A 25,166-nucleotide genomic window follows, 5' to 3' on the forward strand; every position below is an offset into this window, starting at 1 on the left:
AAGGGCCAGTTCGGCCCCCTCCTACCCGTGCCCTCCTCACCTCCTGGGAACATGGTGCCCGGAACATTCCACCACCAGTGCGCCTCAGTGGGAGGGCCTGCCTGCATAGCGGGCTCCCGCCTGGGCTCTGGGGGGCCAGTGCTGGGCTCTCCCACCTGGAGCTGTGCTGGGAGAAGGGGCTGGGCAGCGATGCTCACACTGTCCTATCTGATCACCCGCTCTGCTGGCTCCATCCGGTGGGCCTCCAGGTGGCACCGTCAGGTAACAGGCTGGGGCCAGGGCCAGACCCCGAGGTGGGTGGGTGGGTGGGTGGGTGGGCGTCTGTGCCTCTGCAGAGCCGCAGCTGGGATTACAGGGCGAGGGGGTTGGTTCTGACGGCCCCGGGGCCCAAGGGTAGTCTCCCGGGCCCTGGAGAGGGTGAGTCCCTGCAGGCCTTGTCCCCAGTGGCTCTGTCATCTCTGGGTACAGGCTGGGACCGGCCCGCAGGGACACCCCAGAGGGCTCTCAGCCTCCCTGTTGCAGCCGAGGACATCGAGGCCCGGAGAAAGGAGGGTCCTCGGATCACAGCGCCGGGCAGGGAACCTAGGCCTCGTGGCTCCCAGTCCAGCCGCCTGGCCACAGGGGCGGCCCCGCTGCAGCTGCTTGGAAGCCGCTCGACCCTCGGCCTCTGTTTACCCGCCTGGCAGCGGTGTGTCCTGGTCGGGCAGGCCACGGCGCTAGTACTGTGGTTCTGCTTGTGGCCCAGGGCTCCTGGGGGACTTGGCCGTGGCTCAGGAATGGGAGGTGGCTTCCTCAGACAGACGAAGGGGCAGCTGAAGTTCAAAATAGCCGGGCCAGGGGGGGCCCAGCCCGGTGCCCAGGGCCAGGCTCTTAAGGAGCCCGGGGAGCGGACGGACGCCCACCCTCCTGGGTCGAGGTCCAGGGGCCCTGCTGGCAGATGGCCGCAGTAGGTGGTGCTGCCAGCTACCACCTGCCTGGGGGTGAAGCTGGGCGGTGGGCTCTCAGGAATGCTCCTTGTCCGGGAGGAGCAGGGGCACTTAGTTGCCTGTCCACTGGGTCAGGGTGGGTGGGATGATGGAGCCCCTGTCCTGGATTCCCCAGCCACGACCCTGAAGCGACTGACCATGGGGTACCCCCGCCCAGGGCGAAGGCTACTGGGAGGTGGGGTGGCTGAGAGGAGTGGAGGGCTGACTCTGGATGGGCAGGGGCAGCTGGCCTCCAGCCCCACCCCACCCCCCGCCGGTGTGGGCCCGGTGCTGCCCACCCTGGCCTGAGCCTGGTAGACGTGGATGTGGGTGGGCTGAGGCTGGGTGAGGCGTGGCTGCCCTGGGGCTCATGGCCCCCACCCTTGAGGCTCTGCCCGTGGGAGGTGAATCCCCACTCCCCAACCAACATAAACCAAACTCCGCCCTCCTGGGGCAGCTGGTGCCCCTGCGGAGGGGGCAGTCTAGGAGTGGGGTCTGTTCTCTGCCCTGAGGAGCGAGGAGGTGGGTGGAGGGGGCAGCTGGCAGGGCTGCTGGTGGGAGCGGGGCCCCGGGAAGAAAGGGGCCTTTCAGAGCTGGCCTGTACCCCTTGTTCTCTCCCTGCCCTGCCCCCTGTCCCCTGCCCCTCCCCCTTCTGGGGAGCCCTGGAGCTCACCGCGTGTGTCACCCGTTTGGCCCAGGAGTTTGAGAATGCTGAGGGGGAAGAGTACGCGGCCGACTTCTCGGCACGGGGCTCCCCGGCAGCAGCAGCTCAGAACGGGCCCGACGTGTACGTCCTGCCACTCACCGAGGTCTCCCTGCCTATGGCCAAGCAGCCCGGGCGTTCAGGTGAGTGAGCCCCCAGGTGGGCCCAGGTGGTGGGCGTAGGGTGTGGCTCGGGGGTCAGTGCTCCCGGGGAGGGGAGGCAAGGGGCTGGTGTGTGCCCCCTTTTGCTGGGACCTGGGGCGCTGTGAGCAGGCTTGGGCCGGCTGGGGCTACTGTGCAAAGGGGGCGGGGGTTGCTCCCTCTGGTCCTGGGGTGGGCACCCATGTGCTGGGAGGAGGGGCTTCTCTGCGGTCCCTGGGATGCTGGACCCCATACATGGGCTCCGTGGTGCCCACGAGCAGGGCCCACCCACTGGGGGGGAGGGGCTCTGGGGCTCCTTCTGTGGGTGGAGCCTTTTGCTCAGGACCCTGGGGTGGGGGAAGGAGGGGCCTGGGTCCCCCCAGTGCATGCAGGTTGCAGGTACAGGTGCAGGCGGGGCCTCTTCCTGTGGCTTCCTTGCCATGTCTCCCACTCGCCCCATCCCGTGGTCCCCCCACCAGGCTGGCAACCCACATGGCAGATGCAGGTCCCACACTCCAGAGGTTAAAGGTCAGTGGCCAAGCTGGGCTTTGAACCCACATCTGCCTGATTCAGCACTGCAAGAACCCCCCAGTTGTGTCTGGAGGCTAGTGGGGGGGTCCCTGGCCCCAGGCTCCCTCCCTGGCAGCTCCTAGGTCAGGCCTGTGCCCACCCCCAGCTCCTCCAGCCGCACTGAGTAGGGTGTCAGGCCCAGGGGGGGCTCTGTTGGCACCAGGGCCTGTGATGAGTAGGCCTGCCCCACCTGCTTGTGTTCCGGGCCCTGCTGGTCCTGACCACGATGCTGCCCACCCCGAAGCCCAGCCTTCATCATGGGCTAGGGGCCTCCAAGGCACTGGGCTGGGCCCAGCCCCCCGGCCCCATGACTGTCACTCCCCACCACCCTGCAGGTGTCTCCTGGAGGAGACCTCACCAGTTAGGCAGGAATTTCAGGTCCCGGGGCTCCTCTGTCGAGTGGCCCAAAGGAACACCCCATAAAATCTTGAAGGTAGGGTCTCTGCTATAGGAGGCCCCCCAACCTTCCTGGGTGACCATGGGAGTCTGAGCCTGTGCTGACTGTGCTGGACACTAGGAGCTGTTGTGGAGCAAGGGGCCCCCCAGGGGACACTGTACCCCTGGCCCGGGCCTGTCACCTGCCCCTGGCAGTGTGTGTGTCTGGGACCCCAAGGAATCTTTGAGACCCAGTGTCTTCCACCGCTTAAGGGACTGTCCCTGGGGATGAGGGGGACAGGGACCCAGGAGGGGGCAGTGATTGCATGCTTTTTTCCATTTTTTAGCTCTGTTCTGTTCTTTATAGGGTACCCTGCTTCTGGGGAGGGGGAGAGATTTGGGTGATGCTGGGAGGGCAGCCCACCTGGAGGTCAAGGATTAAAAACCTGGGCAGCAAGTACTACTCCTCTAAACTGTGGGGGAAGATGGCCCAGCCTTCAGGCTCCCCAGCCTGGCTCTGTAGGTGCTGCCCCTTGGGTGCGGGCCCCAGAACCCCTGGACCCGGCCTGCCATGCCTCCTGCAGCTGCCAGGAGAACTTTCCTGTTGGCTGGCAGTCAGCATGCTCCACCTCCATCACTGCCCCACTGTCAAGACTGCTGAGCCTGCTTGGGGAGACCCCAGGCTGGAGGTGGGGGGCAGCAGGCTGGACCTCAGGGGGAGGAGCCCCAGGACTCAGGGCCCCAGTGGGACCCCTTACCCCCAATTCTGCTCAGCATCAAGGTCAACATTCCCTAGGGTCTCCAGTCCCTGGGAGCAGCCCCTCACCTTGGAGTCTACTGGCTGCCAGGCTCAGCCTGTCCCCTGGGCCCTCTGGGCAGTTGGCGTGGGAGCAGAATTCGGGGAATCCCTTGGGGCACAGGCGGGGTGTGGGTGGGCTTAGCAGCTCTGGCCCTTCCTCTGGGGCCCTCACTGACCCTTCCTGCCTGCTGACCTCACCCAGCCCAGCCTGCAGGAGAATGGGCCCAGTGTATTCCGTACGGGGCTGTGCCAAGCAGCCCCCAACAAAGGAGCCTTTGGCGTGCCTGGCGCTGGAATGCCATCCTGCGGCAGGGGTGAGGGTACGGGCCACTCCACTGCCCTCCTCCCCATGGCCTCCGCCCCAGCCACATTGCCTGCCCAGCATTGCCTGTGCGCTGGTCTCGGCTCCAGGCCCTGCTGTTTCCAGCCTGGCTTGTCCCTGTAGCTTGGGGCACAGCCTTCCCCGACCCACTCAGAAAGATGCATGGATGAGGCTTGCAGGTCCACAGCTCCCCTGGGCAGCAGGTGCCCTGCTCCTGATGGCAGCCCCCATCAGGAGGGAGCAGGGGGCTCTGGGTGGCTCCCCGGAACAGGCCATGCAGGCAGCCCCTCTAGGGGCCAGGCGAGAGAAGATGGGGGCGATGATGGAGGCTGAGCTGGCATCTCTGAGCCCCCTGCCCTGTTACAGTGCAGCTGCTCAAGTCCACAGATCTGGGCCGGCACAGCCTCCTGTACCTGGAGGAGATTGGGCACGGCTGGTTTGGGAAGGTGAGTTGCCGTCCCAGGGGTCGGTGGGGATGGGGGAGGGACTGGCAGCGTGGTCCGCTCTTTTGCCTGGCAGGTGGAGAGGGTGGGTTGGAGACCTGCTTCTCCTAGAAACCTCCCCAGCCCTGGGGTCCCCTCTCAAGGCGCACTCTACTGGGCCCCTCCCTGGGGACCTCAGGGTCCGGCAGCCTCTTCTCTGCAGATCCTGGTATCATGCTGGCAGGTGCCTCTGATTGGGCAGGGATGGGGAGCAGCATCTTGGTCCTGGCTTCTCCCTGACCACCAGCCTGGGTGGGACAATGAGTTGAGTCCATCTTCCTCACTGCAGACCCCCAGAGCTCTGAGAACAGCTGGGGACCTTAGGCGAGGCAGACACAAAAGACGGAGTATTACAGCCAGGAGGGCTCGCTCTCCCAGGAGCGGTCCAGAACCCATTTTGCAGATGAGTACACTGAGGCACAGAAACAGACTGCTTTGGCTGGAAGAGCAAAGTTGGGGGCGGAGCTTGGGGACGGTGGAGTCCGCCCACCTGGTGACGCCTGCCCCGCAGGTATTCCTCGGGGAGGTGAACTCGGGCATCAGTAGCACCCAGGTGGTGGTGAAGGAGCTGAAGGCGAGCGCCAGCGTGCAGGAGCAGATGCAGTTCCTGGAGGAGGCGCAGCCCTACAGGTGGGTGGCACCTGGGAAGAGGCTCAGCCGGAGGGGGTGGGCCACTGGCCGGGAGGTGGGGACGCGGGCCCTGTAGACAAAGGCAAGCTCTGTGCTGCCCCGCTCCTGCCCTGCCCTGAGTGCGAGTCAGGGGGGCAGCCTCTTGGCTCCCGCAGGGCCCTGCAGCACAGCAACCTGCTCCAGTGCCTGGCCCAGTGCGCCGAGGTGACGCCCTACCTGTTGGTGATGGAGTTCTGCCCGATGGTGAGTCGCCCGCTCCCTGGTCCTCCAACCCCTGCCCTGCGCTTCTGGAAGGTGGGCCTGGCCTTCCTGCTGTGCCGGGGACCCCTCACCCCCACCCTCTGGGCCTCACATCCCCCCCCAAAGTGGGGTCCAGGTGGCTCTGCACCACTACCTCCCAGAGGCGGCCTGGGGGAGGAAGGAGGCGGTCCCCCCTCAGAGACGGCGGCTGTCCGGGTTGGGATTCCACTGTACCCTGGGGGAGGGGGGGCTTCCCCATCTGCCTGTGCTGCTCCGAGTCACGGCAGTTTTCCTGAGAGGCACCCCGGCCTGCTCGGGAGGCTCACGGCCCTTGCGTCTGGTCCACGGCCTCGCTCGTACTTTGGTCTCGGGTCCCCCGCCACACACACACACATCTGAGCCGCTTGCCGACAGGGAGGCGGCCTCCACAGACGTGCCCCCACCCTGCTCCGACCATCTAGTTTCTGGACTCCTGGCGTAGCCTCCCAGGGCTTCCCCAGGATGCCTGGGCCCTCCCTGGAGCTGAGCGGCGTCAGCAGGTAATCAGCAGGTCAAGGAGTTGCCAGAGGACACTCTGGCCACCGGCTCTGGGTTCCGCCCAGCCTCAGCGTCACTGCTCGTGTGGCCTGTCTGCCGCCCACCAGCTGAGAGGTGGCGAGCATCTGGGCCCCAGTGGTCTGTATGCGGGATGTGACCCTGCTGGCCCGCAAGGCTGCCTGGGGCTGGGGCTGTCAGTGTGGGGAAAGTGTCTGCTGCCTGCGGGGTCATCCTACTGAGAGCTGGCCCCTGGGGGGCGGACACGGGCTCCTTTGGCAGCGGTAGCCCTGCGCCGTCAGCAGGATGCCTGGTCCCCCCACGGGCCCTGCTGAGGAGGGAGGGGCCTGGCGGTGGGCTCGCACGGGCACCCACTCCCCACCAGCAGGTGACGGTGCTGCTCTTCTCGGCAGGGGGACCTCAAGGGCTACCTGCGGAGCTGTCGGGTGGCAGAGTCCATGGCGCCCGACCCTCTGACCCTGCAGCGCATGGCCTGTGAGGTGGCCTGTGGCGTCCTGCACCTGCATCGCAACAACTATGTGCACAGGTGAGCGCGCGGCGGCCCACGAGCTCCCTGCAGGGCCTCCCCACGTGCTCCCTGCAGGGCCTCCCCACGTGCTCCCTGCAGGGCCTCCCCACGAGCTCCCTGCAGGGCCTCCCCACGTGCTCCCTGCAGGGCCTCCACACGTGCTCCCTGCAGGGCCTCCCCACGAGCTCCCTGCAGGGCCTCCCCACGTGCTCCCTGCAGGGCCTCCACACGTGCTCCCTGCAGGGCCTCCACACGTGCTCCCTGCAGGGCCTCCACACGTGCTCCCTGCAGGGCCTCCCCACGAGCTCCCTGCAGGGCCTCCCCACGTGCTCCCTGCAGGGCCTCCCCACGTGCTCCCTGCAGGGCCTCCACACGTGCTCCCTGCAGGGCCTCCCCACGTGCTCCCTGCAGGGCCTCCACACGTGCTCCCTGCAGGGCCTCCACACGTGCTCCCTGCAGGGCCTCCACACTTGCTCCGGGGGCCGCGGGAGGTGGATCCTCAATTAACCGGGTTAGTCTTTGTTCAGCCTCTAGGGACCACTGTCAAATAGGGATTTTGTCAAATAAGAAACACCAGGCAGATGAGAGTTGAACACCTGCTTTTGCAGGAGGGTTAAGCGAGGCGACGTCCACTGTCCAGCTGGCCTGGCTGGGCATGCGGTAGGGCCGGAGGCCCATCCTCTGTCCCCAGAGTGGTCAGCGCTGCCTGGTGGCCCTACGGCGGCCCCTACTCTCCTCTGTCTCTCTCAGGCCCATAGGGAGGGGTGGCTCTGTCCTGCTTCCCGCCCTGGCCCCTGAAGTCGGAAAGACGGGCCAGGGCCCAGCGTAGGGGGACATGCCAGAAGAAGTGGCGATGGACGTGGCCCCACCAGCCCCGGACAGCACACGGGCCGTCCTCCCCAACAATATCCTGGTGCTGAGTGATGACACATGCAACTCCAGCATCAGTGATTTTGTTGAAGAGGGCAGCTGCCAGCCTCCCGACCTGCCCGCCGAGCCCACCCAGCCCCAAGCGCCCATCTGTGGCCCCCAGCACAGCAGCATTTTGGCCGATGTGTGCTGACCCCGCGTTTGCCCCAGTGCCCTGGGCCCCAGACACCCATGGGGCCACAAGGCAGGCGGGGGAGGAGCCGGCAGCCAAGGCCGGCCGTGGGTGGGAGGCAAAGGTGGGAGTGAGCGGCACTGCTGGGTGGGCACTCCACACCCCCACCCTGCCAGGGGCCCTGTGTGCACAGGGCAGGGGCAGGACCCTGGGGCACTCAGTTTCCCCACTGATGCCTGCCTTCAGGGAGCTGAGGGTGGCAGTGTGGTGGGCGGGAGGAGACTGCGGTGTCCCTGGGCTGGCTCGCCCCCGAGGGACGGGTCAGCAGACTGGTGTCCCAGGAGAAGTAGGGGAGTGGACTGGGGTCAGGGGGTGGGGTTCCAGTGAGGCAGGCCTTGTCCAAGGAGGGCCCTTGGGCACCTTCTAACTGGCCCTGGGCCTCGTTTTCCTTGTCTGCCTTCTAACGTGTGTGGCCCCATCCACTCAGACCCTCAAAGTGTCCAGTGCTGGGTGAGGGGCAGGGCGGGCAGCCTCTGAGATGCCCCTTTCCACCCACCCACCGACCGAACCGAGCCCAGGATGCCCTCGGCGACAAGCGGCCCAGTCCCCTCAGTGCCCTGGATGCCCCAGCTCGGCACTGCCGGCTGACCCCACCCTCCCACCCTCAGTGACCTGGCCCTGAGGAACTGCCTGCTCACAGCCGACCTGACGGTGAAGATCGGCGACTATGGCCTGTCTCACGGCAAATACAGGGTGAGTGGGCCGGCTCGGGCCAGGGCAGGGCCGGCCGCACTTGCCCGCGGAGTGACACTGTCCCATGTGCTGACAGGAGGACTACTTTGTGACGGCTGACCAGCTGTGGGTGCCACTGCGCTGGATCGCGCCTGAGCTGGTGGACGAGGTGCACTGCAATCTGCTGGTGGTGGACCAGACCAAGGCCAGCAACGTGTGGTGAGTGTGGGCCCGGCAGTCGCCACGAGGACTTGGACCCCTGAAAGCCAACGACTTGATGCTCACCTGCGACCGGCAGCCCTCATGGCTGCCCTGTCCGGTGCCGAGTGAGTGTCCAGTGAGGACACGGGGCGCTGGGGGGCTGAGTCCCACCCGCCTGCCGGCTCCCTGGTGTTGGAGGGGATGCAGGCTGGCCGCGCCAAGCAAGGCCACATGTGTGAGGACGTGTTTGTTTGTGTAGCCCTGTCGCTCTGTAGGAGGTGGCCAAATACGCCCCCAGGTGAGGTCGTGGGGGTTCTGCAGCCACCTGTCGCTGCCCGGTGCCACGGCCCACAGCAGTTGGGCTGGCAGAGCGGCAGGGCCCATAGGGCCTGTGGAGGAAGCCCTGCCCCTCCCAGGGCCCACTGGGCCGACGCCCGAAGACATCAGGGTCAGAGCACTCCGGCAAGTTGATGAGACGTGGGGCCTCGTGGTAGCACCTGTTCCCATTGAGAGGGGACAGTGGGGCTGCGGGTCTCCTGTGACTGCAGCCTGGAGGCTTGGGGCTGGGCACAGAGTGGGTGCTTGGACCTAGGACTACAGCCTCTAGAGGCTTGGCTGTGGTGGTCCCCTGTCCCTGGCCTTGACCAGCCTCTGCTTCTCCCTCGTGCTTCCTCCCAGCTTCCCAGGCCTGTCTGGCCTCTCTCTGCTCCTGATAAACCCTCAGGGCCTGGATCCAGGGCCCAGTCCCCCTTCCTGAGCTCTCCAGGGGTCTCCCCTGAGCCATTACCTGTACACCCGTCACGGACACTCCATTCCCCCGCTCACCTCTCCCTCTGGCTGACCCTCCCCTGCCTGCCCACCTGCCCACACTGACTGGGGTCCCCTAGATGGCTTTGGCCAGGGCCACTGTGACGTCTCTGTCGGCAAATCTGCTGTCCCTCATGCCCCCAGTTTCGTGGGACAGCCTGGGGTCCCCGGGAGCTGGGTGAAGCTACTGCCCACTGGAAAGATCCCAGCTGCCTTCTCCAAGCCCCGCGTGCACTGGCTGCCTGGCCCACCTATGCTGGCTGGGGTGTCCCTAGACTCACCCCTCCCTCTGCCTCACACCCTAGCACACTCCCTCCCTCTGGCCTCCGCAGGTGCCTGGCAGGACCGGGAGCTTCTCCAGGGCAGCTCCTGCACCTGGCAGTGTCTGGGCTTCAGCCCGGCAAGGGAACGAACGAATGAACAAATTGACTGGGTTTGTGGGAGGCCAGTCTGGCGTTTATTTGTCCAAGCACCCTGGGCGTGGGCTCGGACCCGGCCAAGTGGCACATACTACCCATTTACTGAAGGAAGGCGCCGTCTTCTGGCTGCTGGTGTGATGATGGGAGCTGCCCTTGGCACCCAAGTCTTCGAGACCCTTTGTAGCCGTGTGCGTTGGCCAGCCATGCCCGCCCTCTGATGGCTGTCACCCCCACAGGTCCCTGGGCGTGACCATCTGGGAGCTCTTTGAGCTGGGAGCGCAGCCCTATCCCCACCACTCCGACCGGCAGGTGCTGGCCTATGCTGTCCGGGAGCAGCAGCTCAAGCTGCCCAAGCCCCAGCTGCAGCTGACCCTCTCTGACCGCTGGTGAGGACCCTGTGATGCCAGGCAGGGCTGGGGGTGTCCCCAGCAGGAAGGACAACACAAAGGGGGGTGCTCTGAGTCCCCAGAGCATAAGTGGCTCCTCCTGACCGCCTAGGTCTCCAGCTCCCCCCTGGTTCCCCCCGGCCAGCAGTGACCTCTGGGCCCCACCCTGTGCCTACAGTGGAATGGCCTCTTTATCCAAAACACAAATTTGCCTGCAGCCCTGGCAGGGATGAGCTAAGGGAACAGTGCCCCGGTCCACTGCTGTCTCCCACACCACCGCGCCCACTTTAGGAGATGCCCCTAACTGCGCTCGGGATTCTGAGTGTGAGAACCCTCACGCTGAGGGCGGACTGGCTCACTCCCTGGGGGCTGGGGTCCTGGCCAGGCACTACCACCTGTGGCGGGGCAGGGACTGAGCCCAGGGCATCCCTTCCTGCAGGTATGAGGTGATGCAGTTCTGCTGGCTGCAGCCTGAGCAGCGGCCGACGGCCGAGGAGGTGCACCTGCTGCTGTCCTACCTGTGTGCCAAGGGTGCCACCGAGGCGGAGGAGGAGTTTGAGCGGCGCTGGCGCTCACTGCGGCCTGGCGGGGGTGGCGCGGGCCCCGGGCTGGGGGCGGCAGGCCTGGCACTGGGGGGCACGGGCGAGCTTGCGGCCACCTCATCCTTCCCACTGCTGGAGCAGTTTGCTGGCGACAGCTTCCACACGGATGGTGACGACGTGCTGACAGTGACTGAGACGAGCCGTGGCCTCAACTTCGAGTACAAGTGGGAAGCCGGCCGCGGCTCCGAGGCCTTCCCGCCGCCTGAGGGCGCACTGAGTCCGGGCCGAGACGCGCGTCTGGAGGAGCTCTGCATCCCTGACGGCGCTCCCCCAGGCGTGGTGCCGGTGCTCAGCGCTCACAGCCCCTCGGTGGGCAGCGAGTACTTCATCCGCCTGGAAGACCCTGCGCCTGCCGCAGGCCACGACCCCGACTGTGCCGGCTGTGCCCCCAGCACCCTCGCCGCCACCCTGCGCCCCGACGGCAGTGACCACGACGATGACTCTGACGGCAGCGAGGCCGCCTCGCTGGTCATGGAGCCACTGCTGGGCCACGCGCCGCCCGCTGATGGCCCCTGGGGCCACTTCGACTACTACCCATGCAGGAGCCATGCCCGTGACCTGCCTTGCACCTCACGCTCACCCTCACCCTCACCGGAGACCCCAATGCTGGCGGAGCCCAGAGCAGAGGATATTGACTGGGGCGTGGGGGCATTCTGCCCACCCTTCTTTGAGGACCCGCTGGGCACATCCCCCTCCGGGAGCTCCGGGGCCCGACCGTCCCCAGGTGGGGAAGAGCTGGGGGAGACTGAGATGCCCAGGGCTGCCCAGCACAGACACTGGAGCTCCAATGTATCTGCCAACAACAACAGCGGCAGCCGAGCGCCAGAATTCTGGGTCCCGGGCCTCTCAGGCTACACGGACTGCTGCCCTGGTGTGAAGCAGGCCCTACAGACCGTCCCTGAGCTGGGCCATCCTCTGATCCCAGAGGACCCCAGAGAGCCTTTCCTTGGGCCCAAGGGGGCCTCCTCTGGTAAGAAGCTGGGCCGCTGCCTTGGCCTCCCCCATCTGTATCCTGCTGAGGGCCTGACACCTGCCCTGTGCCTGGTCACATCCCCCTGGACAGAGGCAGCCAGAAGTGGGGGTGACAGCCCCCAGGCAGAGCCCAGGCTTGCAGAGGAGGCCGAGGGCTCTGCTGGACTCCAGCTGCCCCTTTTCTCCATCCCATCCCCATCCCAAGAGGGAGCCCTGCTTCCTGCCGAGGAGGCCAGCACCCCGCCCACCCTGCTTGCCTCACCCATGCCCACTGGCAGCCCACAGCCTGCCACCGAGCCAGTCCAGGCCCTGGACAGCAACAGTGGCAGCAGCTTCCCTGAGCTGGAGGCACCAGGCAGTGAAGACGAGGACACGACTGAGGCCACTTCTGGTGTCTTCACTGACTTGTCCAGCGACGGCCCACAGGCTGAGAAACCAGATGTGACACCAGCCTTCCGCTCCCTACAGAAGCAGGTGGGGACCCCCGACTCCCTGGACTCCCTGGACATCCCATCCTCAGCCAGTGATGGCGGCTCTGAGGTCTTCAGCCCACTAGCTGTTGGCACCCCTGGCGGGCAGCCCCGAGCCCTGGACAGCGGCTATGACACGGAGAACTACGAGTCCCCTGAGTTTGTACTCAAGGAGGCGCATGAGCCCTGTGAGCCTGAGACCTTTGAGGAGCTGGCCTCAGAGGGTGAGAGCCCCGGGCCAGAGACTCGTCTCTCCGCCTCCCTGGGTGGCCTCAGCGAGAAGAATCCCTATCGCGACTCTGCCTACTTCTCAGACCTGGACACGGAGCCAGAGCCCCCCTTGGGCCCCAAGGAGACGCAAGGAGGTGTCCCAGTCCCCGGGCCAGAGCCTGATCTGGAGAGCCCGAAGAGCCCCAGGCTGCTGTCTGCACAGCCCTCCCCTGAGTTGGGGATGCTTGGGGAGGCACAGGGCTCTGGCCCCAGGGAGGTGCCGCCACTGCCACTGCCTGAGGACTCTTCCCCAGAGCCAAGCGCCTGCCCCAGGGGCCCCAGGCTGGAGCCTCCCTGGCCCCAAGACCCAGCCCAGGTGCCACCCATGCCCAGCCCCGGGCGCTCGAAGATTTTCCTGCTGACTCCGGTCCGGCCCAGCTCAGGAAGCCACCGCCCCGAGCTCCAGGAGACCCTGGCACTGCTGTCAGGGTCGGGCCTGCAGGAACGGACAGGGGGCCCAGGTGCCCCCAGAACCCCACTCTGCCTGGCCCTGCCGGCAGTCCCCGCGGCTCCAGAGGGGCGGCCGGAGGAGGACGAGGAGGACAGTGAAGACAGCGACGAGTCGGACGAGGAGCTCCGCTGCTACAGCATCCAGGAGCCGAGCGAGGAGAGCGAGGAGGAGGCGCCGCCTGTGCCCGTGGTGGTGGCGGAGAGCCAGAGTGCGCGCAACCTGCGCAGCCTGCTTAAGATGCCCAACCTGCTGTCTGAGGCCTTCTGCGAGGACCTGGAGCGCAAGAAGAAAGCCGTGTCCTTCTTCGACGATGTCACCGTCTACCTCTTCGACCAGGTGGGCGGCCGCCCTGGGTGGGCTCTGCGTGGGGAGTGGGGGGTCTGCGGCGGGACGGGAAGCCGTGGGAGACTCGTGCTGTTCTGATCCTCCAGGAAAGCCCCACCCGGGAGCTCGGGGAGCCCTTCCCCGGCGCCAAGGAGTCGTCCCCCACGTTCCCGGCGGGCAGCCCGGGCTCCCCCAGCACCCCCGGCCGGCTTCGACGGGCTGACCGCTCCCCCGACGGCCCCCCGGCCGAAGAGGGTGAGCTGGAGGCGGGGTGACGCGGCGGCGCGGGTGGGGCAACGGGGGTGGGGCAACCGGGGTCGGGGGGGTGGGGGGGCCCTCATGGAGGTGGGGCAATATGGCGGGGGCCTGTGACTTGGCTGGTGGGCGGGGTCTCCCCCATCCGGTCCGCAACTGACGGCGGGCCCCTCGCAGGCGGAGGGTTCGAGTGGGACGATGGCCTCCCGCTGACGCCGGCCCAGGAGCCAGCCCCGCGCGTCCCCGCTGCGCCCCCCAAGCCCGCCAAGCCCAGCCCCTTCTCTCGCTTCACTGTCTCACCAGCGCCTGCGTCCCGCTTCTCCATCACACACGTCTCCGACTCGGACTCCGGGTCCGTGGGAGGTGAGGCTGCGGTGGGGCTGGCGGGAGGGGATACCGAGTCAGGACAGTGGTGAGGGCGGCCGGGAAGGGCACCTGCTGGGCGCGAGGCCCTGCGCTCGTTACTTCTCGTTTTCTGGACAAGCTCAGTTTTCAGACGGGGAAACTGAGGCTCGGAGAGGTCAGGTCACACCAGGCCTGTTTGTTGTGGCCACCTTGGCACGTTTCCTCACCGCCCTGAGGAGATGCAGTGCCCCAGACAAAGCTGGCTCAGCACCCTCAGGATGTAAGCTGGATGCCCACTCCCCGCGCCACCCCCCCCCCCTCTTTTCTCTCTCTTTCGAAGGCACCAGGCTGGACACTGAGTGCCCCCCACCCTGCTCTCTGACCTGCAGCAGCCTCTCCTGCCAGAACCTTCCCAGCCCCTGCTGGTCTGCCTCATCCACCACCCCCCATCTCAGATCTAATGGCTTGTCCAGAGATGGTGGTGGTGGTTCAGGTGCCCAGGTGGGGCTCTACTCAGGAGCCTTAGCTCACCCCTCCCTCCAAGCTCCACTCCTGTCAGCCTCAGACCAGGTGGGCTCATACCTGTCCAGTTGCCACCACCCAACTCTGGTAGGCTTCCCTGAAAGCTCACGTCCACTAAGATGCCCCTAGTTAGCTTGTCCCCCAGGCAGACACAGCCCCTCCCTTGCTGCCCTTGGCCTGTGGCTGCAGCCTCTAGGGAAGGACCTGCTGACCTGTTTGTGTCACACAGTGTGCCCTTAGTGGATGGCTGAACAAGCAAGGAGGTCACCAGGAGGCGAGTATGTGACCCTGGCCAGCCCAGTCCTGTTCGGGTCTCAGTTTCCCCACCTGTAAAGAGGACTCAGAGGGCTGATGCTGAGCTTTGTTGGGCCCGGTCCCTGGTGATGTGGTGGGAAGGATAGTTGTCTGGCTCCTACCTAGATAGGCAGGCAGGCCTGCTGCAGCCCTAGCTGCTCAGTGGCCCCTAAGCCAGGGATTGAGGCCAGGTGAAAGTCCTGGGGGAGGGGACTCTGGCTGTCCTTGGAGGGGAGGGTGCTCTCAGGAGTCCCTGTGTCCCCAGTGTCTCCCTAAACATGTTTGCCAGGTCCTACAGCAGGTGCTGGGGGCAGCTGTAAAGAGGCCTGAGCCCCAGGCAGCCCCTGCTTGGAGCCTCTGCCGGTTCTCTTCCCGGCAGCGAGGATGGTGACCGAGAGTGGTGGGGACTTTCATCCTGGCAGTGGTCAGCAGCAGCTTCCAAGCGCTTCGGTGCCCCATGCAGCACCCTGGAGGAGCAGGGCAGGACGAGAGGCCCCTCTCTGGCGCTGGACATTAGAGCATCTGTGCACACCAGCCCCGCGCTGCCCTGGGGGCAGGATTTGTCCTGGACACTTGGGTTTGCTGCTAGGCCCTAGGGATGCCCTACAGCCGCCCCTCCCCCTGAAGCTGCCCCCTCCCCCCTGTCCCCCGCTGTCAAGACTGCTTGGCCTCTGAGGCCAGGGGCCCTCGCATGCCCTGCCCACAGGTTCCTGTGGTGTGTTTCAGGCTGCTGTGTTCTCACCCCAGGTGAGAGAGCAGGTACAGGCCTGCTAGGACGGCCTCTCCCTGCCCCCTTTGCCCCTTCTGCTGGTTCAGGGTTTGCTCAGTGCAAGAGGAGGACAACGGGCTCGTGTGTCCCCGCTCCAAGTCTGTGGCTGTTTCCCCTTCACTGAATCAGTTAGACCGTAAGCTCTCCCTCCCCACAGGGTCTGGGCCGGCTCCTGCCTGGGTCCCACTGGAGCCCTGCGAGGGGACTGAGGTGGGCAGCCTGAAAGATGGGGGGGCTTTCAGGTCGCAGTCCTGCTGCTTCAGCCCCTGTCTAGAGGTGCCTGTGGCTCCCCTCTGCAAGGTAGTGCCCAGCCCAGCTGCCAAAGGAAAGTGGGGGCTTCCCCCCCATGGTCAGTGTCAGGGAGTTCCTACCGCAGGGATGGAGACAGTGGGAAGGGGTGGAGCTGGGAGGGAGGGTGGGGCAGGGCAGCACAGGGGGTATTTTTGTAACGCTCTTGTCAGAACACATGGAAGTGGGATGCTTTTAAGTAAGTTATTGTTGCCAAAGAGACGTAAAATTTATTGTTGCTTTTGGGGTGTGGGTGGGGACTTGTTTTGAGTTTGTTTTTTGTTTGTTTATTTGAGGCTTATGCTGGTACAATGATCGTCTTGTTCCTTTCTTGTCTGTTTTTTAAGAGAAATCAAAGCTAAGGAAAAAAGCCTTCATGCTAAGCGTGTTTTCTTTTGGAGTCTGCAGATAAAGCCTTGGGCAGGAGGGGGCATGGGCCGCGCTGGGGTGGGGTCCCTATAGTCCCTTCTGACCACTGGGGGATGCAGGAGGGAGACCACCCCTTCCTCCAACTGTCCTTGGCACACCTTGGTGGAGGGAGACAGTGACCTTGGGCCCCTAGGGTGCCCAGGTTGGGGTGTCTTCCCAGAACAGGGCCGGCGGACTGACACCTGCAGCCCTCACTTCTTCCTGCCTGGAAGCTGGCCCTGCCTAGGTAAGGGTGAGAGGGGACCTCTCCGGGAAGCTCTTCCTTCTGCCTCTCCAGGGGCTGCCCCTGTCCCTCAGCACGGGGAGGCCGGGTGAGGGGGTGGTGAGCTGGGAGCAAGGTGGGTTGTGAGGAGGTGGGGCTTCTGTGCCCCTCCACCGCAAACATCTGCCCTGTGACCCTGCCTCGCCCCACCCGGCCTGCCTCCAGCCTCTGCAAGGTGAGAGCCTCTGGGGCCCGGCCCCCTGTGCTTCGTGTTCTGGGCTGTGCGCAGAGCCCCTCCTGGGAGGGTCTGGGAGGAGCACGCGAACGCTGCCCGGAATGTCTCCTGAGGTAAGGACTGCTGTCACCAACGTGGTTAGCACGGCTGTATTTCAGCCTCAAATGTCAAACAGCATGGATCCGATAAAGTTTCTAAAATCTTATATTTCAGCTGAAATATGGAAACAGCCAGAGCACTGAGGGGGCCCACCCAGGAATCCTGGGGCAGGACCCCCTCAATGGCACACAGCTTGGGGAGCCAGGCCACAGCACCGACCACCCTGGGGACAGGGAGGAGAGCTGGGGGCCCTGCAGCCAGTTCTGGATGGGAGTTAGTTAGGGTGTGGGCAGCGAGAAACTGGGACAGAGAGGCCCACAAAACTGCCAGTGGGAGGGGGGAGACCCAGCAAAGCCCCAATCAAGGGTCTGCCAAGAAGTTAAGTGCTCATAATAAATCCAAGGAAGGGGGGGGGGCAGGCCCTCGCCCTCCCCCTCCCCCCCCTTGCCCCTGCATGCTGCCACAGGCACGTACAGGTGGGCGGCCTCATTACTGACCAGACAGGGCCTCCCCTTACAGCTACAAGCCGATGCGATGGCCCTCCCTGCACCCTGGGGGCTCCCTGGCCCACACAACAGACGGGCCTGATCCAAAAGGTTGGCCGCACAGCCCAGGCAGCAGGTCCCCGCTCCAGGGGCCAGCCCCCCTCACTCTCCTTGGCCACGGCCATGCCACTTCCTGACCCTGTAGGAACAGCCAGGGTCCAGCCCAGGCCAGATTGAGGTGGGGGCAGAAGGGCTTGGAAGGAGAGAATTCTCTAAATGGGGAGCAAGCAGATTGTAACAAAACAACAGGTTACAGGTCAGGGTGTGGGAGGAGGGGCCCCACGGGCAGTGGGTGCAGACGTGGCCGTCAGCTGAGGAGCGGGGCAGACCTGTCATTGGTCACCGTCGGCTTCAGCTGGACGCTGGCGAAGGGATTCCTGAGAAGAGAAGAGTGGTTTTAGTGGTTTTCGGGAGGGGTGCTGAGTGCTGCCCTGCGGCTACGGACGGCACCCACCTGGACCTCGACGGCCCAGCCTCTGAGCTCAGGGCCAGTGGGTGGCAGAGGCCACTGGGGAGAGCCAGGAAGGCGCGCTGTCCGCAAGGCCAGCTGAGCCCCAACGCGCCACCCTCTGCTCACCCCCCCCCAGGTGCCCCACCTCGAACTGTCCTCTCTCCCAAAGGCAGGGTGGGTGGGCATGGGGGGGGCCCCTCCACATCAGCCCCGGTCCTTTCTCCGCAACCTGAGGCAGCCCCACATGAGCCGTACCCGAGCTCGGTGCGCCGCCCCCCAAGGCCAAGCACCCCTCTGCCACCTGCCCGAGAGCAGCAGCTGAGCCCGTCTGCAAGGACACAGCTGTTGACACACAGAGCCACAGCTCAGCAGAGCGCACAAGCCCAGCCCATGCATCCTGGGGGCCCAGAGAGTGGCCCGCCCATGCCGACACGACAGACACGAGGCGCAGGCACCCCAGCGGCAACGGGGCTGGCAGGGGTGGATGCCTGCAGCCCCTGCGGAGGGGCTGACTGCCTCCTCAGAGAGGAGCTGTGCCCGCCTCTGCGTGCCGGGGCCGCGGCTGATGGACAGACGGACGCACCAGACAAGGGGCTGAGATGGAACGAGATGAGTGCAGGGTGGGGCTGGCACCTGGCCTTGTGCTCACGGAGGCCTCTCCTTCTCGGGTTCGGTGGGCTCCGAGGACCTGCCCAGGCGGGGACGGCACAGGAGAGCAGGCCGGGGGACGTCAGGCAGTCCCAAGGGTGACAGCACAGATGGCACATGGGACACGGAGGGCTCAGCATAAACGGGAGCCGTTACCTGGGGCGGGAGTGGCCTCTGACGTGGCTGGGCGTCCACAGGAGCTGGCTGTGTGCTCTGTCCAGGTGCCCAGGAAGACAGAACGTGGGGTGGCCAACCCTGTGTTTGCCTGAGGACCTGGCATTTTCTAAAACACTGAGGCACTTTGGACTCAGTTGTTCAAAGGATGAACTAGTGAGAGGAGACTGATGGAGCAACGTGTGGCTTCTGCGTCTCCAAGATGCTGCCTGACAGTTGGCAGCATCCGCAGCCCTTCCACCCCTGCCTCGGAACATCTGCACCTGATGAAAGGCCCTTCCAGCCGGCGGGGCCTCAGTCTCTCTCATTCAGGTCCTCTCTGACCTCCCAGGCTTGGGTCTGAGCAGATGTGCTTCAGCCCCACTGGCCCCAGGCAGGGGCGGCCTGGAGGTTCTGAAACCGAGGTTCTGCTGTGACCAGCGTCATCTGCCCCGGGACGGAGGATGCAGGGCAGCCATGGGGTCGGCCGCCTTGACTGGACTCTGGTCCTAGAGGAGGACTCCATGCCCTTGGCGGTCCACAGTCAGGGTCATGGCGGGGGGTCGGCCGCCTTGACTGGACTCTGGTCCTAGAGGAGGGCTCCATGCCCTTGGCGGTCCGCAGCCAGGGTCATGGCGGGGGGTCTTGTGGGGCTAGAAACGGGGCAGGTTTGTCCATCCAGAGTCGGGGACCCAGCAGGGGAAGGGACCCAGAGAAGGGAGGATGGCGCCTGTGCTGACCAGAGCCAGGGGCAAAAGGGAGTTCCAGCCGGGTGTGTCCCGTCGCACCTACATTCTCATCAGAAGGGGTCAGTGACCAGCCACGTGTAAATCAACGAAGTTACAACACACCCTCAAACCATATACAAAAATAAACTCAAAATGGCTTATAGACATAAGACATGACACCATAAAACTCCTAGAAGAAAACATAGGCAAAACATTCTCTGACATAAATCGTACCAATGTTTTCTTAGGTCTCCCAAGGCAATAAAAACAAAAGCAAAAATAAACAAATGGGACCTAATCAAACTTACAAGCTTTTGCACAGCAACGGAAACCGTAAACAAACAAAAAGACAACCTACAGATTGGGAGAAAATATTTGCAAATGATGCGACTGACAAGAGCTTAATTTCCAAAATACACAAACAGCTCATACATCTCAACAACAAAAAACCAAACAACCCAATCGAAAAATGGGCAGAAGACCTAACTAGACATTTGTCCAAAGAAGACATACAGATGGCCAACAGGCACATGAAAAGATGTTCAACATTGCTAATTATTAGAGAAATGCAAATCAAAACTACAATGAGGTACCACCTCACACTGGTCAGAATGGCCATCATTAAGAAGTCTACAAATTACAAATGCTGGAGAGAGTGTGGAGAAAACGGAACCTCCCTATACTGTTGGTGGGAGATTGGTGCAGGCACTATGGAAAACAGTATGGAGGTTCCCCCAAAAACTAGAGTTGCCATATGATCCAGATGAAACTATAATTCAAAAAGATACATGCACCCCTATGTTCACAGCAGCACTATTCACAATAGCCAAGACATGGAAACAGCCTAAATGTCCATCGACAGATAAATGAATAAAGAAGATGTGGTATATACACAATGGAATGTTACTCAGCCATAAAAAAGAATGAAATAATGCCATTTGCAGCAACATGAATAGACCTAGAGATTGTCATACTAAGTGAAGAACGACAAATAGCATATGATACCACTTATATGTAAAATCTAAAAAAATTATACAAATGAACTTATCCACAAAACAGACTCACAGACATAGAGAACAGACTTGTGGTTGCCAAGGAGGAAGAGGGGTGGGGGAGGGGTGGATTGGGAGTTTGGGATTAGCAGATGACAACTATTATATATAGAATGGATAAACAACAAGGTCCTACCGTATAGCACAGGGAATTATATTCAGTATCCTGTGATAAACCATAACGGAAAAGAATATAAAAAAGAATGTATATATGGGTATAACTGAATCACTTTGCTATATGGCAGAAAATAACACAACATTGTAAATCAACTATACTTCAATTTAAAAAAAAAAGGGTCAGTGGCAAACCCACACTGCCACCTGAACCAGGAAGACCTCCCTGAAGAGGGTGTCTGGCCTCTGACCCACACTGTCCTCTTCTCCTCCCCCAAAACAGTGTGACCATGGAAGAAGCATGTGCTGTCCACACTGCAGGTTCTGAGGAAGCAGGTGGCAGCTGTAATCACTCCAGACCTCTGGAGCAACTCCCACCTGCAGCCCTGGCCAGAGACCCCTAGGTGGGACACTCCCACTCTTCAGCATCAGAGGAAGCGTGAGGCCCCCTTGGGTGCCCACCACCTTGTGGAATGTTCTGTGAAAGAATAGGCTTAAGAGCTACCCCCGGGGAGGGCACCTGAGTGACCCCAGGTGAGGGACTGGGGTCAACAGTGGGATGACAAAACATGACAAGATCTGGACCTGAGGCACTGCCGATCCTGCTGTCCTGCAGACGTCCGGCACTGCCCAGGGGTGGATGCCGGGGCCAATCAACAGCGGACCACCCAGACACAGAACAAGCTCTTCTTGACCCAAATGGGAGACGCTGGAGTATGCGAGGGTCAGTGCTGTCAGGACGCCAGGGCCCCTCCCCAGGCAGGGCCACCAGGCACTCAGGCGGAGGACTAGGGGCTGGGCTCTGTCCCCCTCCCGAGCAGGGACACACGGACAGCCGGTAGCTTTTATACGGAATGGATTTGCACCCTCCGGGGGGCAGGCCTGAAGTCCCGGGCATGGTGAAGGCAGGCAAGAGCCAGGCCCCCCGCCAGGAATGGCTGTGCCCACCACCCAGTCCTCTGCAGACCCCCACAGCCTGATGAGGTGGGACCCCTGCAGCCGAGCAGCGTTCGGGTCCAGGCTCACGAAACATTCGTCACTGCAGATTTGGTGGAGTCGCCTTCGGTTATCTTCTGAATCCACTTCTTGAATAAGAAAGGGGGTGGTTCTGAGAACAGCCCAGTCAGCACGAAGCGTGGCTTGTGGCCTGTGGTGACTCCGGAGCAAAGGAGGAGCGAAGAGCAGTCACAGCATAGATTTCAACTTTCTCCACGTTTTCCTCTTAAAACGTGCCACAACTTCACAACGTCGGCCCTTCTGGACTTGAGTCGTTCTCCTCCCCGGCCTTCCTCCCAGGGCTGTGAGCTCTGGCAAAGCTGAGCAATGTCCCTCAACCAACCAGAGGTGGCTTGTGACACCCCCGCCCCTGGTAGAACCATCAGGACAGGCAGACCCTGCAGCCGCCGTGCTGTGTGCTCCCAGGGATGAGTGCACCCCCGCCCGCCGTGCCCCTGGGGCTCTGCCCCACATCCAGGGGTGGGGTTCTAGGCAGAGGCCATACGAGCCTCCCTGAGCCTTCACCCCCTTCCAGTACCTCCAGTGGGTGAGATCAGCTGGGCTCCACCAGCTCAGAGGGACCACGAGGGCAGCAGAGGTGAGGGCGGGAGATGCAGGTGTCTCAAAGCATCTCGGAAGAAGAGGGACAGATGCAGGGGAGGAGAGTGGCCCAGGTCACCCACTGCTGAGCCAGGGTCAAAGTCATTTCTCCCATCCCCCAATTTCAGGAGCACTTGTCTCTAGAGTTTTCCAGAACTCACACTGCAGCTCATCAAGAGAAAGGCAGGGAAAAAACCCCAAACACATATATAGATAAAAAACCCTGGCAGTCCAGTGGTTAGGGCTCTGTGCTTCCACTGCTGGGGGCCCGGGTTTGATCCCTGGTCAGGGAACTAAGATCCCACAAGCCGCGCAGTGCGGCCAAAACAAACAAACAAATACACACAAAAACAAGAAAGGCAGCGAAGGAGGGAGAGGGAGAGTCCAGGACCTGCTGGAGTGGTCCGGCTGCCCACAGGGAGGATGGCATCGCCGTGACACCCAAGGAAGTGAAGGGATGACCATCTTTGTAAAGGGCCCATGTGACAGCTTCATGCAGCAGACTTCTCAGTGACAGGGCTGGGGTGGGGCAGAGGGGCAGCAGTGCTGCCCAGACCCAGGCACAGGAGCCCAGAGCAGTGGGCTCCCCCTGCATCCCCCCCACCCCAGCTGTTGGCGCTTGCTTTCCAAGGGCACAGGGGAAGGGACCATCACCAGTTGGGAGTTGGAGGAGGCCACCGGGGCCTGCTCTGCAAAGCCTGGAGTAGCCCCTTGGAGCCATGTTGGGGCAGACAGCAGGTGAGCCTGGGCAGAACGGAGCCCTGCGGGGCAGACGCATGCTCCTGCTCCCGTGTGCCTGTGGCTCTCACCTGGGCACAGGCCACGGTGCTACCCCCAGACCCATCCTGGTCTCCCCAGCCCTCGAGGGGCTGCGATACTCACCAACCCAGGAGCCAGCCAGGCTGGGCTCAGACCCATGCCCAGGGACCGGTCTGAGGGGCACTCAGCCAAAGGAGCCCAAAGCCAGCCTCGCAGCTGATCACCAGGCTTCACCCCGATTATGGCCAAAGCACCCAGCAGAAGCAACAGGGAACCCAGAGGGCCAGGCCAGACCAGACCCGCAAGCTTCCAGAGGGAGGAAATCCGAGAGCCCAAGGAGAGGTCCAGGGAAGCAAAGACCCGGAGCCGAGAGCAGACGCAGGCTCAGCAGACCCTCGGACCACAGCATAAGAAAACCAGGGCAACTTACTAACTCTAGTCAGGGGCCGCTCAAAATCTGGCCACTTCCACATCGGCACTGCAAGGAAACACAGGGCTCGGTTGGTGCATGTGGAGCGGGTGGGAGTGAGGTCTGAGGACTCCGAGGGGACATAAGCCGGATGGAGGATGGGGGGACGCCTGGCAGCTGGCGTATGCTGCCAGGAGCATGTGCCACCAGCCACAGGGCAGAGCTGGCTCTCCAGCCCCCGGGAGGGGTCTGCAGGGAGGAAGCTCCAAGGAGCACGTCGGCTCAAGCAGGGCGTCCCTGGATCAGGCCCATGTGGCTCTCACCCAGGGTGCGGGCCTCTCCAGGTGCCCCCAGGGAGAGCACCGTGGCCTGGCACTCTCTGCACCTTGGTTATTCTGTCGGCGAGGAGGCCAGGCTTTGCACATGGCCCGGACACACGCAGAGGGGCTGGAAGGAGGCGCCACACCCAACTCGATGCAATAAATAAAACTTTTATTCAAACAACTGCAGTACAGGGCACACTTTCAGATTAAAAAAAAAAAAAAAAAAGACGAAAGGAAACAGGAAAAATATTTTCAGCACTTTACATCTTCATACAAGTTTTGCGGTTTTGTGTCTACATTCATCCATTGAGCATGGAATCCCCTGGATTTGAGATCTTTTAGCAAAATTAGAACACCAACATAGAAGGCTCTTTTTACAAAGGTCCATGTTCTGGCTTTGTTTTTTCCTTAATTATAAAACAGGGTCTGTCTGCGTCTTGAGCTGCTTCTCTCACAAATGCTACCAGCCATGTCCTAGTCCACGGGAGGGGGCGGGAGGGTTTTGCTAAATCACATCAGAAAAAGGAGCGTCCACAGCTTCACGGGGGCTCCCGTGGCGGGAAGGGCGGAGCGGCTGCGCCCTCGCTCACTTCCCAGATTCAAGGCGTGAAGAGGCAATACCAGTAGCCACTCAGTCCAGCATGTCTGTTTCTGAAGTCACCAAGACACACAAAGAGACGAGAGCGTTTAGGGAGGACTGGGCAGGGACTGCCTGCTCCCCGATGGCAGGTGCGGGGGTGTAGCGCCCAGAGCCGCCCTCACTCCTTCACAGGCTGGTTAAAGAAATGATTTCCAGAACACGTGGGGTTGGGGGTGGTCTCTGGAGGTCTTTGGAATGTCCGAGTGCGGCCGGTCCCCCTCCCCGCCAGTGCACTGTGCAGTCACGGTCACGGCGCCCTGAGGCTGGCGCCGCGCTCTGGTCTGTACATCGTCCAACGGCGTCCGGGACAAGGAAGCGGTCGGGAGCCCAGCCTGGCGGGCAGGCAGGGCTGGGGGCTGCGGCCTCCCTCACAGGAGCGGCCAGCTTCCTCAGGAGGCCCCCCGGCTCGGCCCGAGCCCTTCTCTGGGTGCGGCCTGGAAGGATGCCCCCGGGGCCACAAGCCTCGTGGAGCCCCCAGCACCCTCCCTCTCCCGACACAGGTGCCAGCGTGTGCTGGGGGGTCAGATGCAGAGATAACAGTACGTACACCGGAGTCCATGCATATCTGTTTTTGTTTTTCAGGAAAAAAAAGTCCTTTTCCTGTTTTTCATCTTTTTGTTTTTTTGTTTTTTTAAGATTTTTTCTTTTTCTTCAAACTTTTTAGACCTGGCTCACGGTGAGCCTTCAAAGAGGGACAGCGTGTCATGAATACGGCGGATGGCGAGCAGTGGCGAGGACACCCCGCCCGCGCTGCCCGGCAGCAGGTCCCGACACACGGGTGGGGGCGTGTAAACATAGGGAGCGGAGATGGGGCAGCACCATGGACCCTGGGGGATCACAGAGTCTGGGGTCACCAACCAAAAGGCGGGGGTGAGGGGGCAAGTGGGAAAGAGAAACAACCCAGGAAGAAACCAACGAGAGCCGAGGAGGAAACCGATGGAGACCAGACAGACGGGGGGCAGGGGGGTGGGCAGGGGACGGCGGGAGCTCTTCTGAGCAGCAGCTGCCCGAGGTCAGCGTCCTCACACTGTGGACACCAGTGTGCCACTGCCGCTGTGAAACAAAGCACAGGACAGCTGCCAGGCCGCACACCTCCCCTGCAGCTGCCCTCCCAGCCGCGCGGCTGGCCACCCGGCCCTGGGGGAGTGGTGACAGGAGACCCCCAGAGCCCGGACAAGGGCTGAGCCCAGGTCAGGGGTTCAGGAGGCTGCAGCCCTGAGCCATCTGCACCGGCCTGGGCTGGTTCCGGAGAGACGAGCCCAGGGGCGGGCCCCCCTCCTGGCCGAGATCTGGACCACCAGGTCTGGACGCCAGGAAAGAGCAGGGCCACAAAACCACCAGGCGA

At 63.0% G+C, this 25,166-nt stretch overlaps 2 protein-coding genes across 6 annotated transcripts in view; one reads left to right on the forward strand and one right to left on the reverse strand.

The window, feature by feature from the left end:
- AATK (apoptosis associated tyrosine kinase) overlaps window positions 1–15,533 on the forward strand; it is a 40,881-nt gene extending 25,348 nt beyond the window's left edge. For 2 of the 3 annotated variants that reach the window (XM_061176116.1, XM_061176118.1), the window contains exons 3-14: window positions 1,664–1,811; window positions 4,241–4,320; window positions 4,868–4,986; window positions 5,142–5,229; window positions 6,174–6,307; window positions 8,000–8,084; window positions 8,161–8,282; window positions 9,727–9,876; window positions 10,316–12,977; window positions 13,073–13,220; window positions 13,398–13,583; window positions 14,804–15,533. In XM_061176116.1, coding sequence (XP_061032099.1) covers window positions 1,664–1,811; window positions 4,241–4,320; window positions 4,868–4,986; window positions 5,142–5,229; window positions 6,174–6,307; window positions 8,000–8,084; window positions 8,161–8,282; window positions 9,727–9,876; window positions 10,316–12,977; window positions 13,073–13,220; window positions 13,398–13,583; window positions 14,804–14,898 — 4,017 coding nt within the window. In that variant the 3' untranslated portion in view covers window positions 14,899–15,533. Of the gene's footprint in view, window positions 1–1,663; window positions 1,812–4,240; window positions 4,321–4,867; window positions 4,987–5,141; window positions 5,230–6,173; window positions 6,308–7,999; window positions 8,085–8,160; window positions 8,283–9,726; window positions 9,877–10,315; window positions 12,978–13,072; window positions 13,221–13,397; window positions 13,584–14,670 lie in introns of all 3 variants that reach the window. The other variant, XM_061176117.1, reaches the window with a different exon arrangement.
- Window positions 15,534–16,492: 959 nt separating this feature from the next.
- The window catches only part of BAIAP2 (BAR/IMD domain containing adaptor protein 2), a 71,042-nt gene continuing 62,368 nt past the window's right edge, over window positions 16,493–25,166 (reverse strand). Inside the window, exons 14-15 of one of the 3 annotated variants that reach the window (XM_061174632.1) lie at window positions 22,880–22,927; window positions 17,270–17,325 (exon numbers count right to left, since the gene is read on the reverse strand). In XM_061174632.1, the coding sequence (XP_061030615.1) occupies window positions 22,900–22,927 (28 nt within the window). In that variant the 3' untranslated portion in view covers window positions 17,270–17,325; window positions 22,880–22,899. Of the gene's footprint in view, window positions 17,326–22,879; window positions 22,928–23,395; window positions 24,875–25,166 lie in introns of those variants that run through there. The other 2 variants (XM_061174630.1, XM_061174631.1) reach the window with 2 other exon arrangements.

Source organism: Eubalaena glacialis, chromosome 19 (genome assembly GCF_028564815.1).
Source record: "Eubalaena glacialis isolate mEubGla1 chromosome 19, mEubGla1.1.hap2.+ XY, whole genome shotgun sequence".
Classification (NCBI taxonomy): Eukaryota; Metazoa; Chordata; class Mammalia; order Artiodactyla; family Balaenidae; genus Eubalaena; species Eubalaena glacialis.